At 35.4% G+C, this 13,282-nt stretch overlaps 1 protein-coding gene across 1 annotated transcript in view; it reads left to right on the top strand.

Annotated features, from left to right (window-relative positions):
- Positions 1-13,282, top strand: part of TAOK1 (TAO kinase 1) — a 130,518-nt gene that overhangs the window by 104,092 nt on the left and 13,144 nt on the right. Inside the window, exons 16-19 of the mRNA XM_045525309.1 lie at positions 1,520-1,723; positions 3,839-4,078; positions 8,488-8,700; positions 9,843-10,025. Of these exons, the coding sequence (XP_045381265.1) occupies positions 1,520-1,723; positions 3,839-4,078; positions 8,488-8,700; positions 9,843-10,025 (840 nt within the window). The remainder of the gene's footprint in view (positions 1-1,519; positions 1,724-3,838; positions 4,079-8,487; positions 8,701-9,842; positions 10,026-13,282) is intronic.

Genomic DNA, 13,282 nt, shown 5'->3' with positions numbered 1-13,282 from the left:
CTGTATAATCAGCTATGTAAGTCTTGCGCACATATTGGTGTCACAAAGATTTGCTATATACCCTGCCAAGTGAGCTTCATTGACAAGATTTTTCCAACTCTAAAGTGTGTAAACTGCAATATATTCCCATGACTATAATACAAAAAAGCCAAACACCATAATGGAACTTTGAGTTTGAAAAGATAGTAAATAGAGTTCCTAACTCTATATAAACATCCAACAAAATATACTTGTAGGGTTCTTTTTTCCAGTGAAATGAGAGTTTAGCTTTATGGTTTAGTTGATTTAGATAATCCTTTAAGCATATAACTTGTAGTCAAAGTAATAAATTCATTTTGTTTTAGAAGCTAGATTTTTTTGTGTGTACTTAATGTTAACTTAGAATAGTGATTCTTAGTAGAGAGAAAGGAACATATCAGAGTCTTGGTGGGAGAGTTCCCTGGCAGAAGGTTTTGAAAAAGATACCCAAGTGATTCTCTATGCATGTGCCCATGTTATTCCTGTCTCTTCCCATAGTGTGCATACACTACACTCTCTTAAGAACTACTAATTTTTGTGCCTTTCATTTTTATCTGTTTGGATATCTTATGAACTAAAATTATAAAGAATTGATCTCTTTCTTGAATAACAGAGGGTTTATTATTCTCTAAACAATTATCCTATACATCTAAGAAAGATGACTTATTTATATTCTGTATAACATTGATGCTCTTTAGGTAGAAAATATGCTACTATTAATTAGCATCCGAGGGTTTGCTTCATTGAATATATCGTCAATTTTTTTATCTTGCCCAATACAAATGCATTTTTAATAAGGTAGTTTGTGACATGGTATTTATTTTATTTTATTTTTCATTTTAGAGCATTAGTTTGTCAGGTATTTAAAACAATGTAAAAATCATTAGTTTCGATTTGTTCAGTGGTTTTTAATGCTGAAAATTAAATATCATTCATAAAGTAGGTCTCTATTCTCCCATGATTTTGTCATTTAATTTCCAGTTTTCTTATATTGAGTCCATCCATAATTTTACCAAAAACTTAGTATCGAGAATGTTAAAAACCAAGAAGTGTGAAATGTTGTTTAACTGTATTTTAGACCTCATTTTAATTCACATGTGATTTTTACCTGAAAGCACTGCCTTCTCTGTCTAGACTTCTTGTGAAGGTTTTACAGAAGAGTATGTTCTAGGCTTATGCTTAGCTCTTTGACTTGAAAAAAAAAATAAAGAAGAATATGTTTTACTTTATTAACTAATCATTGTGTGCTTTCAGAAATGTAGCTGTACAAAGCTAGAATCTATGCATATTTTCTGTTGTACATATCTCTCTTTCCTGTCCTATTTACTGGGTAAATAGGAAGAGGAGAATATCATCTACCTTCTCAAGGTCATTGCCCTGCCTGAGCATTAGAGAGGAAATACAGTGAAGTACTTTCATTTAAATTTACCAGATACAAAATGATACATTCATGTAGTTAATTTTTATGTATTTTGGACTGAGTCATTTTTTACGTTGCCAGGAACTGAATGAAAACCAGAGCACCCCCAAAAAAGAAAAACAGGAGTGGCTTTCAAAGCAGAAGGAGAATATACAGCATTTCCAAGCAGAAGAAGAAGCTAACCTTCTTCGACGTCAGAGACAATATCTAGAGCTGGAATGTCGTCGTTTCAAGAGAAGAATGTTACTTGGACGTCATAACTTGGAGCAGGACCTTGTCAGGGAGGTATGTTTGAATGACATGAAATTTAAAATCCTATATCAAAAGAATTTTTCCTGGCGAGGAATGGTGGCTCATGCCTGTAATCTCAGCGCTTTAAGAGGCCAAGCCAGGGGGATCACTTGATCCCAGGAATTTGAGGTAGCAGTAAGCTATGTATGATCACACAACTGCCCTCCAGCCTGAGTGATGGAGTGAGACCCTGTCTGTTAAAAAAAAAAAAACAAAAACAAAAGTTTCCTGAAAGTATGCCAGTCACATTCCAGTCTCAGGGACTTTTCACTTGTACTTCCCTCTGTCTGAATCATTTTTCCCCAGATATTCACATGGCTTGTTTTCTCCCTTCTTTATGTGTTTATTCAAATGTCACTGTCTCAGCAATGCCTTCCCTGACCACCAAATCCTTCTCCCTTCTTTAAGTGTTCTTTTTTGTACTTCTTTCTCTTACATAAACACACACTTTAGGGAGGAGGGGTGTCCTGACTTCTTCACTAATATGAAAGTTGTATGAAATCACAGACTTGGTACAGTTCTTTGTATCCCCCAGTTTCTCACCCATAGTAGGCATTCAATAAATATTTATTAATTGACTCATGAATGAAAGTAATATTAACTTTTAAATATGAGGAAATTAATTGGGCAATTTTTGCCTCTTTGATCTGAAATAAGTATCATTAGGTGTTTGTTGCCATTTAATGCATTTGTATAGTCACGTAATTATTTGTTAGGCAAATGTTGTAGAAACTCTTATGCCAATGAAAACAGTTGTTCTCATTATCAGGATACCTGTCAGCATAGATAAATTTCCAAGTGTGGGTTGAAATAAGTTTCAAATATAGCATAGTGTACAGGTTCATTAGTAATTAAAGAAATTCAAATTAAAACAGTTATATCAAGTAGATAAAAAAATTTTAAAAGATGGATAACATCCACTCCTAGTAATGGCATGGGTTAATGGAAACTGTTGGTAAGAGTATAAATTGATACTGCTCTTTCAGAGCATGATTTAACAGCAGCTTTTAAAATTTAACATGTACATACGCTTTTAACCAACATATTCACTTCTAGAACTCTATCTTTCAGTACTAATAACATGATTATATGATGTAGTGTGTATAAATATTTATTAAAACTTTGTACATAGCAAAAAATGGAAACAGCTTAAATGTGCAACTACAGAGGAATGATTATCAAAGTTATGGTATCACAAAGTAGTAGCTTACAGTGAAACTTAAAACAATCTTTATGTACTGATCTGATCTGGATATATATGCAATATATTGTTAAATGAAGAAAGCAGCTTACATGCCTACAGTGTATATTGTTCAGTTTTTAAAACTGTAAGTTTTTGTATAATAGATATGTCACAATAAACACAGGGAAGGTTGAGAAGCATGTACACCACACTGTTGGCCTCTGGGGAAAGAGTTTGCAGAGGCCAAGGGAGGAAGTTTTCCTTTTACATTATATATGTATGGTGTACTTGTTTTTAGTCTGAAAAAAAGAATTTAAAAAATAATATTTATTGAGCACCATGTGCTAAGTATTGTGAGAACTTTCTGTTTATAAACTCATTTCATCCTTACATTAAATCCGTGAAACAGCTATATTATTGTCTGCATTTGAGATTTGATTAAACTGAATCACAGTGAGTTTAAACAACTAACCCAAGTAATCACTGTTCGTAAGTAGCAGAGCCAGAATTTAGACTACAGGCAATCTGACTTTCTGGTGTCCATGTTATGTGTCCTACTACACATAACAGGATAGACTGCATGTAATAGAATTGAATAGTATACTCTGAAGAAATTCAAAGGATAACTTAGGAGCCCTCTTCAAATATAAAATTAGGAAACAAAAGGAAGATGTTAATCCTCTTGAGATAGATTTGATGTCTTAAGGTTATGCCAATAAAATAGTGTGAATAAATAGTAAATGAGTATGATAAGAAAATTTGTGCTACGAATTGCCCACTTAAAAGTCAAAGAACCCTAGTATTTACTATGTAGCCATTATTGAATTAGAGGGTTAATTACATCTGTTTCTTGGTTATTCTGTTTCTTAAGTTTTTTTCCTGGCATTATACAGCAGTAAATTATATCTTTGTCTTTTATGGATTAGGAGTTAAATAAAAGGCAGACTCAGAAGGACTTGGAGCATGCCATGCTACTTCGACAGCATGAATCCATGCAAGAACTGGAGTTCCGTCACCTCAACACAATTCAGAAGATGCGCTGTGAGTTGATCAGATTGCAGCATCAAACTGAGCTCACTAACCAGCTGGAATACAATAAGCGCAGAGAACGAGAACTAAGACGAAAGCATGTCATGGAAGTACGACAACAGCCTAAGAGTTTGAAGGTACCTTAAGCCTAAGTTTTTTGACAAAGGGGAAAACATAAAAGGTATGTTTCCATGTAATCAGGAAAAATCTAGGCCAGGCACAGTGGCTCACGCCTGTAATCCTAGCACTCTGGGAGGCTGAGGTGGGAGGATCACTTGAGCTCAAGAGTTTGAGACCAGCCTGAGCAAGAGTGAGACCCCATCTCTATTTTAAAAATTTAAAAAAAAAGAAAAGAAAAAGGAAAAGTGTAAGATAGTCTAGTCATTAAGAAATTGAGTAAACTTTTTTCTTTTCATTTTTAGCATCTTTGGTTGATTTTATTGTGAAGTGCCTGTTTCTGCAGACTTTTGCTTATGTATTTTTCATCGAAGTACAAAAAAATGGTCAAAACTTTTAACTGTGGGAAGTGCCAGTAAATAAGAATTGAGATTCATATTTTGGCCCAGCACAATGGCTCACACCTGTAGTCCTAGCACTCTGGAAGGCTGAGGCAGGAGGATACCTTGAGCTCTGGAGTCTGAAACCAGCCTAAGCAAGAGTGAGACTTGCTAAAAATAGACTCTACTAAACATAGAAAATATTAGCCAAGCGTGGTGGCACTTGCCTGTAGTCCCAGCTACTTGGGAGGGTGAGGCAGGAGGATCGCTTGAGCCCAGGAGTTTGAGGTTGCAGTGAGCTATCGTGATACCATTGTACTCTAGCTGGGCGACAGAATGAGACTATATCTCCCAAAAAAAAAAAAAGATTCTTATTTTAAATGTGCCCACATATCCAATGCTGATATTATATTCTAAATGCCAACATGCTAACCATTTGGCTTTTCTCTGTTGTCCCAAGTAATACAGTTTTGGAATTCTAATTTGCTCTATATGTGATTTGTATAAAATTTAGAAATATGAAAGTGCATTATAAAGTAAAAGGTTTCCCCTCTCTCTGCTTGTTCCTCCTGCCGCCTGGTCCATGTCCCTCCACCAAAGTCAACCAGAGTTAACAATTATAAGGAATTTTTAAATTTTATAACTTGTAATAAGCATAACATGAATCTTAATAAACAAAAGCTACCCACTGTATATAGTCTTGTCATCAGTGATAGCACTTCACTTGATCTGTGTATGTCTACACATTTTAAACTTTTACTTACATCCAATAAGGCCCAGGTCCCACAGTATTTCCTATTTAAAGGCTCCCCCACACCCTACCCCGCTCTTTTTATAAACTATTTGATATTTAAACTATAAAACTGTTCTTGGTTTTACTCTGAATAACTGCTGGAGTAGAGTGAAATTCATTCAGAGGTAATCTCTGTCAGAATCTAGAAACTACAACACACCCAATGGGATTCTCAATTCCCACCCAACTCCATTCAAACAAGCTGCCCTGAACAAAGTGTTAAGATGCTTTACCCTTTCCATGTGAACCTCAGTAAAATTTTACCTTGCTGTGTTTTGAAAACAGCTAATTAACATCATTTACAAAGTAGTTATGTTGACTACCAACATAACCTTACTTATTCAATACTTAGAAAAATTGGAATTCATAATGATTTTTCAGATTCATTTCATTTTTGCAGTAGACAGATATATAATCATTTGGCTGCAGAATAAGCAATTTCTCACCAAAAGACATGTCTGTGAAATTAATTGTGGTTTAATAGCCAGCGGCACCCAAGAACGAACCTAACTGAAAACATGTTAGTTTTCTGTAGTCCTACCGTAAATGTGGTATGACTGCATTTCTCTGGGGCATGGGTGATGGAGAGTTGTTTGGCATTTAACCCTTCCTTTCTGTTTCTTGTCATTAGAGCCTTTTCAGTTTGAAAGCTTGTAAATAGTAGTCTAATTTTCTCAACTACTAAATAAAAAATGAGGAGAAAATAATGTTTCACTGTCATTGACTTTAAATAGACTGTCTCCTTCTGATGACAAATGAGCTCAAGGTTTTCTTTTAGTAGGGAAGAGAAATCACCATTTTCCTCTCTTTTACGTGTATCTCCCTACTTAGTCAATTTGAATAAAACAGACTAGATTTTAACACCAAGTCATCTCATTTCTATTTACCTAAGTAAACTTCTTAAAACCTTCTCCAAAACTTTAAACCTGGGGAGAGGAGACTTCAGCTTAAACACTTATCTATGGTGACTAGGATTTACTGGGGAGAGATGCTATTTCTGTGAATTGGGTTGGGTAAAAATCTGCTCACTCTGCTATTTCTTCAGCTGCCATCCAAATGATGCTTTGTTAGCATGAAATGAGTAGAAATAACTGTAACATATTCATCTTGCTTTCACTTGAGTCAAATATTGAGAGATATACTTTATTCTTGGTATAAGCATTAATCTTTTGTTGAGGAGAAATTTTCAAGAAATTCTTTTTTCTCATTAGTCTGTGTTATGGAATGATTATAGTTTTCTTGGTACAATATTTTTTTTTTTTTTTTTTTTTTAAGACAGACTGTCGCTTTGTTGCCCTGGCTAGAGTGAGTGCCGTGGCATCAGCCTAGCTCACAGCAACCTCAAACTCCTGGGCTTAAGCGATCCTACTGCCTCAGCCTCCCGAGTAGGTGGGACTACAGGCATGTGCCATCATGCCCGGCTAATTTTTTCCATATATATTTTAGTTGGCCAGATAATTTCTTTCCATTTTTAGTAGAGACGGGGTCTCGCTCTTGCTCAGGCTGGTCTCGAACCTCTGACCTCGAGCGATCCACCCGCCTGTGCCTCCCAGAGTGCTAGGATTACAGGCATGAAGCCACCGCGCCCGGCCATTCTTGGCACAATATTTTAAAAATAAAAACTTTTAAAATAATCGAGGCTGGTACACAGAGGCAGAAGAGAATATCCAAATTTCATTGTTTTGTTTCTGTTTAGAAGCACTTGGAAGAACTTTTAAACCAAACACAGTGTTTAAGAATGGTGCTACAAAGCATAGCTAAAACAAGTTTCTTTTTCTAGCTAGACATTTCTTGACCCCTCACAGAAGAAAAGCATATTATTAGGACCTAATGCCTCAATTGGTGAAACATATAGAAAGAGGGTATATTTAATGTAGTACAGTGAGGAAAAAATTTTTTCCTAAGTGAGTGTGCTAAGTTTGGTCATATGTGCATTTGTTGCACACTGAATCAAGCAATAAATACCTGGCAGTCTTTGTATTAAGGTAAAATAATTTTAACTGTAGGTTCTGCCTCAATGTTGTAAATGAATATATTCTCACTTATAGATCAACCAGTATACTTTATAGAAATATGCCTTATTAAAATTTTTTAAAACCTAGTTCATAGAATATAAACACTAAAGCCAAAGGTCTTATGTCTGTAAACTCAAATTATTTTTACCTGAGAAATGTTTATGTACTGTAGGTCATATCTGTTATCACCCCGAGAAGAGGGTTGTCCCTTCCCTTGCCCCCATAACTTTTGTTTGATCTTTGAAAAGTTAGTTAACTTGACTGACTTTCAAGTTTTTGCTTGTGTTGAAGAGTAAATCAGCTGGGTACAGTGGTTCATGCCTGTAATCCTCGCGGTCTGGGAGGCAGAGGTGGGAGGATTGCTTGAGCTCAGGTGTTCAAGACCACCCTGAGCAAGAGCGAGACCCCGTCTCAACTAAAAATAGAAAGACATTAGCCAAGCAAGTAAAAATAGAAAAAATTAGCCGGGCATGGTGGCATGTGCCTGTAGTCCCAGCTACTCGGGAGGCTGAGGCAGGAGGATCGCTTGAGCCCAGGAGTTTGAGGTTGCTGTGACGCCACTGCACTCTAGCCCAGGCAACAGAGCAAGACTGTGTCTCGAAAAAATAAAAAAAGAAGAAGAGTAAATCATTACTAAGTCTGTTTCTACCTGTTTTCTTAAGGAAAAGACATTTATAATAACAATATTGATGAGTTACAAATAGAGGCTTTCAACTCATCCTCCAGTTTGGTACATAGACTACGTAGTTGGAGTTGAAATTGTCATTTAGAGAAATTGGAGCAAAGTGTTTCAGATAAGGAACAGAATAAATGTGGTTTGTATTTTGCCTCGAGGTCTGATAATATATTTTCTTGCCAGTAAAGTGATTTTATATCTACTATACTCATTCATGAGAAAAAAATTTAATTTTCTGTTATGAATACATAACAGTAATCAAAGCTAATTTTAATATTTAGTCAAATCACTAAACTTACTAGTGAAATAACAAATACTACTTGAAATCCTGTTATAAATGGGGTTATTTATGTTTTAAATGAGAGTTTTTGTTAGAAAAATGCATAGAATCCAATCAATGATTTGGCTCAATAGCCAAGTGCAAAAGTACCGGCAACCTTATGATCTGACCTTTTTGGTTTTCCTTTCCCTTTTTCCTAATAGCCTTTATTTCCATGTAAGTAAACATAAGGTATACCAAGTGCCATATGTTACATCTTATATACATCTATTTTTTTCTTCCCAGTCTAAAGAACTCCAAATAAAAAAGCAGTTTCAGGATACTTGCAAAATCCAAACAAGACAGTATAAAGCATTAAGGAATCACCTACTGGAGACTACACCAAAGAGTGAGCACAAAGCTGTTCTGAAACGGCTAAAAGAGGAGCAGACCCGGAAGTTAGCCATCTTGGCTGAACAGTATGATCACAGCATTAACGAAATGCTCTCCACACAAGCCGTGAGTTCTCTTTGTTTAAGCAAAACAAATTTACTACACTCTTTTCTTCCTGCTCTCAACATTGTCTGAAAATGTCATGATGCATGTGAATTCTCATTGATACATTTATACATGAGGTTCTGAATAGGCTTCCTGCCAACACAGATCCCAACAGCTTATTGAGATTGGAGGAGCAGCTTTGGTAAACAGTAGACAAAAAGTAGTACTGTATTGGGAATCCAAATGGTCACATTTTAGTGCAAATACAAAATATTTTCTATATAAGAGCTTTGTAAACCTGTTTTGTAAAGGGTCATATAATAAATATTTTAGGCTTTGCAGGCCAGGAAGCAAAATTAAGGATACTATGTGGGTAACAATATAACCATTTAAAAGGTAGCCAATTCAAGGCCAGGAACAGTGGCTCATGCCTGTAATCCTAGCATTCTGGGAGGCTGAGGTGGGAGGATTACTTGAGGCCAGGAGTTTGAGACCTGCCTGGGCAATAGCGAGATCCCATCTCTACAAAACATAGAGACTGGGCATGGTGGCATATGCTTATAGTCCCAGCTACTCAGGAGACTGAGGCAAGAGGAGCACTTGAGCCTAGGAGTTTGAGGTTTCAGGGAGCTATAGTGATACCACTGCATTCTAGCACAGGCAACCCAGTGAGACCCTGTTTCAAAAAAAATAAAAAAATAAATAGACTATAACCATTTCAGAATGAAAAAACCATTCTTAGCTAGTGGGCTGTGAAAAAACAAGATAAAACAGGCAGCTGCCCAGATTTGGTCTGTAGGCTATAGTTTGCTAGTCTTGTGTAGTTATTTCCATTAGGGAGGAAGAGATTCAGAGTTTTATTTTTATTTTTTTATTATTTTTTTTCCAGAAGCTCTCTACACAGAGATTCAGAGTTTTGTATCACCTAATCAGATTCTAGGTTTTTCTTAAGAAAAATGTGGTTATTTAGGAATCCTCCAAATAACTTATAATAGCTTTGGTTCCTGTGCCTTTCTTTCTCAGAGATGTCTACTGCAAGATACAAGACAGAACAATTGTGTAACCTACAAAAGAGTAGTCTGTCTTCTATCATTCATCCTCCTTTCCATAGGTCATGAATAGATAGCTCACAGTAGGGTATATCTGTTTTCTTTCTCTCTCAGCTGCGTTTGGATGAAGCGCAGGAAGCAGAGTGCCAGGTTTTGAAGATGCAGCTGCAGCAGGAACTGGAGCTGTTGAATGCATATCAGAGCAAAATCAAGATGCAAGCTGAGGCACAACATGATCGAGAGCTTCGGGAGCTTGAGCAGAGAGTCTCCCTCCGCAGGGCACTCTTAGAACAAAAGGTATAAATAATAGAAGGAAGATGACTGTTCTTGTATTTACTTTTATCAAAAGCATTTTATAAATATATTTTCATATCGACAGAAGTTACATTAGATTTCTTTCACAATTACCATATTTCCTTAATTCCAGTTGTGATAGTAGTAGTTTTCTTTAAAATTGTTGATTCACTAACGACTCTTATAATTAATGAGTTCCAAAAATCAAGGGAATATAATCAAGTAGTAATTACTAGAGAAAGGATATGTTGTGTGTGAGGGCAGTCAGTTCAGTCACAGTTGCAGCTCTGCCTCCATGTTCCTCACTTCTTTTATGTACCTAGCTCTACCTGGGAGGTTGGAGAAGGACTTGAATAGTGAAGAAAAAGAACTGCATTAATTCTCTGAGAGAGGCAGGGACAAAGGATCAGGAATATATACTTTACTCATACATCCTTGGCCTGAACTATTTAGATTGGTGGAAGATTACTGAGGGACAGAAGGTAAAACCAGTTCCACAAAGGTGAGAAGTCAGGCTGGAAAATGTTACTTCTAGATCCATTTTTACTTTTCCTGACTGATGCTTTGTTGGATATATTAGAGAATAGAACTAGAATCCCCAAATTCATTTCCATTCCTTCAGGGTACTTCGTGTGTGTGTGTGTGTGTGTGTGTGTGTGTGTGTGTGTGTGTGTGTGTGTGTGTGTGTGTGTGTGTGTGTGTGTGTGTGTGTGTGTGTGTGTGTTGGTGTTGGGGAAAGGTTGATGGACAGGAGAGGAAAGGCATTTGCTGTGAGAAGTGATAGATTATCAGTTGTATTCAGGATTCAGAACTATGTTCCAGAATTCCTGAATCACAAATTCCCAACAGCTTGTATAGTCTTAGGTATGTTAGGCATCATTATTATTATTATTAATACTTGCCTAATGGTCTTCCTAAAGTTGTCATTATTTTTGCACCATAGACCTATAGATTTTCCTCTAAATAGAACGCCTTGTTAAATTAAAAAATGTATCTTTTAAAAAAACCCCTAAATAATATGTTACTATTTCCCTGGCCACAGGTGTCTATTACTGGTTTCTTTGAGAGGTACTTACTTCTAAAAATTATCTCATTATGTTTCTCATTCAAGATGGGAAGGATAAAACATAAATTTTGAAAAATCTAGTTTATCTTATACACAGATATTCTAAATCTGTTTCATTCCAACTCTCTTATTTAAAATTCAGTCTAGGCTGGGCATGGTGGCTCACGCCTGTAATCCTAGCACGTTAAGAGGCCAAGGCAGGAGGATCTCTTGAGGCCAGGAGTTCAAGACCAACCTGAACAACATAGTAAGACCCCCATCTCTACAAAAAATTTAAAAATTAGCTTGGCGTGGTAGCACATACCTATAGTCCCAGCTACTCAGGAGGCTGAGACTTGAGGATCACTTGAGCCTTGGACTTTGAGGTTGCAGTGAGCTATGATACCTATGCACTTTAACCCAGGCAACAAAGCAAGACCCTCCCTGTCTCAAAAAAAAATAAATAAATTCAGAAGTAAAATTTTATTCACTCTAAGTTCTGTCTCTTATGCTTTGACATTATCAGTAAAAGGAAAACTCCCTGTAGTATTTTAGCAATAGTGTTGTGAGAGAAATATTGATATTATTAAAGTACTGTTATAATTTTAGCTCCACCTAGTGGTTCAGAGTTAAGCAGTGCTAATTAGCATGTTAGGTACAGTCTTATTTCAATATATGAACCAAAGCTTACATGTTATGCAAAGCCTAATAAAATATGGGGATAAAATCAGTATTCATTGATGAAGGTGCAGTGGCATTCTTATACATTGCTAAGACATCTTTGAAAGCCACTGAGAGTTGTATATTGAGCCTTGGAAATGTTAATTATTCAAAACATTGAGCATTTATTCTAAGGAAAATAAACCAAAATACAGGAAAAACAGTATCCATAAATGTGTTAATTATAACATACTTTAAAACAACCTAACCATCTAAAATAGATGGTTTATAATTAAGGAAACATGCGCAAACCACTAATAAAATCTTATTCAGCCGTTTAAATGATGGCTGCAAAAACAGTATTAATATGGAAAAATATGGGGTGTTGAATAAAATAAAACAGACAAATTGTACTTAAAATGAATTGAAGTAATGTTTAGTAGTGGCTACATTAATTATAATACGTTGATTCTTTTTACTTTTAAAAATGTGGTTTCTATTCATTTCATAATGGAAAAATGTATACAATTATTTAGTATTTAAAAAAATAAACAATGGTAATAAATAATAAATCTTAGTGCTTTGAGATGTTACTTGGTTTTTAGGGCTAATTTCAGGTAAAGTACATTACTACAAGGCAGGCTGGGGTCAATTGGCAATCGTCAAAATCATGTACCCTCTCTACAAAAACTGAAAAATCTTAATAGCTGTATTTTCTGCACTTTGTGCTTACTGGTTGTACAGATAAGAAATGGGATTTTATTATCAGTCTGAAAATAAATAGAATTGGAACCAGAGTGAATATCTAGATGAACAAAATAGTTCTGTTTGAAGATTCCTGTCAGCCTCTAAGTGAACCAAATACTATCCATGTAGGTTGAGACACCAGTAAAGTGAGCCTCATGTGTACGTGAAGTCTTGTTTCAATTTTCCTCATCCTTCATTTACATTGAATTTTTGGCTAGGTAACTATTAATGTTCAATTCTATGTGGATTTTATACATATATGAAAAGTAGTAGTATTTCCAAAATGAGCTTTTTTTGTTTTATCATGTCATTTAATTTCCTCTCAATATTTCACATAGTATCAACATCATGGTTGATAGTGTTTTTAGGTGAGAATTAACATTTGGAACATCTTACGAGACTTTTCTTTATGGAAGTGAAAATATTCACTCAAAAAGATCACATTTGGTTTCAGAGAATACAGTTTAGGAGAGCCTGCCCAAAATTTTAATTATGGTAATTTTTACATGCTCAGTGAAACCACTTTCCCAATTTGTGATAATAAATAACATGTTTTACAAGAAATAAGGATTAACGCAACCTGTCACAAACTTCAGTTTTGATTTTATTTAATTGAAAAGATTCCTCGGTTTTTTACATGACAAAACTTAGCAGCAAACAGAATTGAAGCAATACTTATTATGAAATGTTGATAAGAATTAATGTGTTTAATTTTTTATCATAAATTCCCTTCAGTAATATGCAAGGAATTCAGATCCATTACATGCTGAGCACAATATCTGTTAAAATAAATATTTTTAGTGAATGA

This window comes from Lemur catta, chromosome 15, assembly GCF_020740605.2.
Source record: "Lemur catta isolate mLemCat1 chromosome 15, mLemCat1.pri, whole genome shotgun sequence".
In the NCBI taxonomy this organism is placed as follows: Eukaryota; Metazoa; Chordata; class Mammalia; order Primates; family Lemuridae; genus Lemur; species Lemur catta.
The sequence above is the reverse complement of the archived record's forward strand: the minus strand, read 5'-3'. Positions and strand labels throughout refer to the sequence as shown.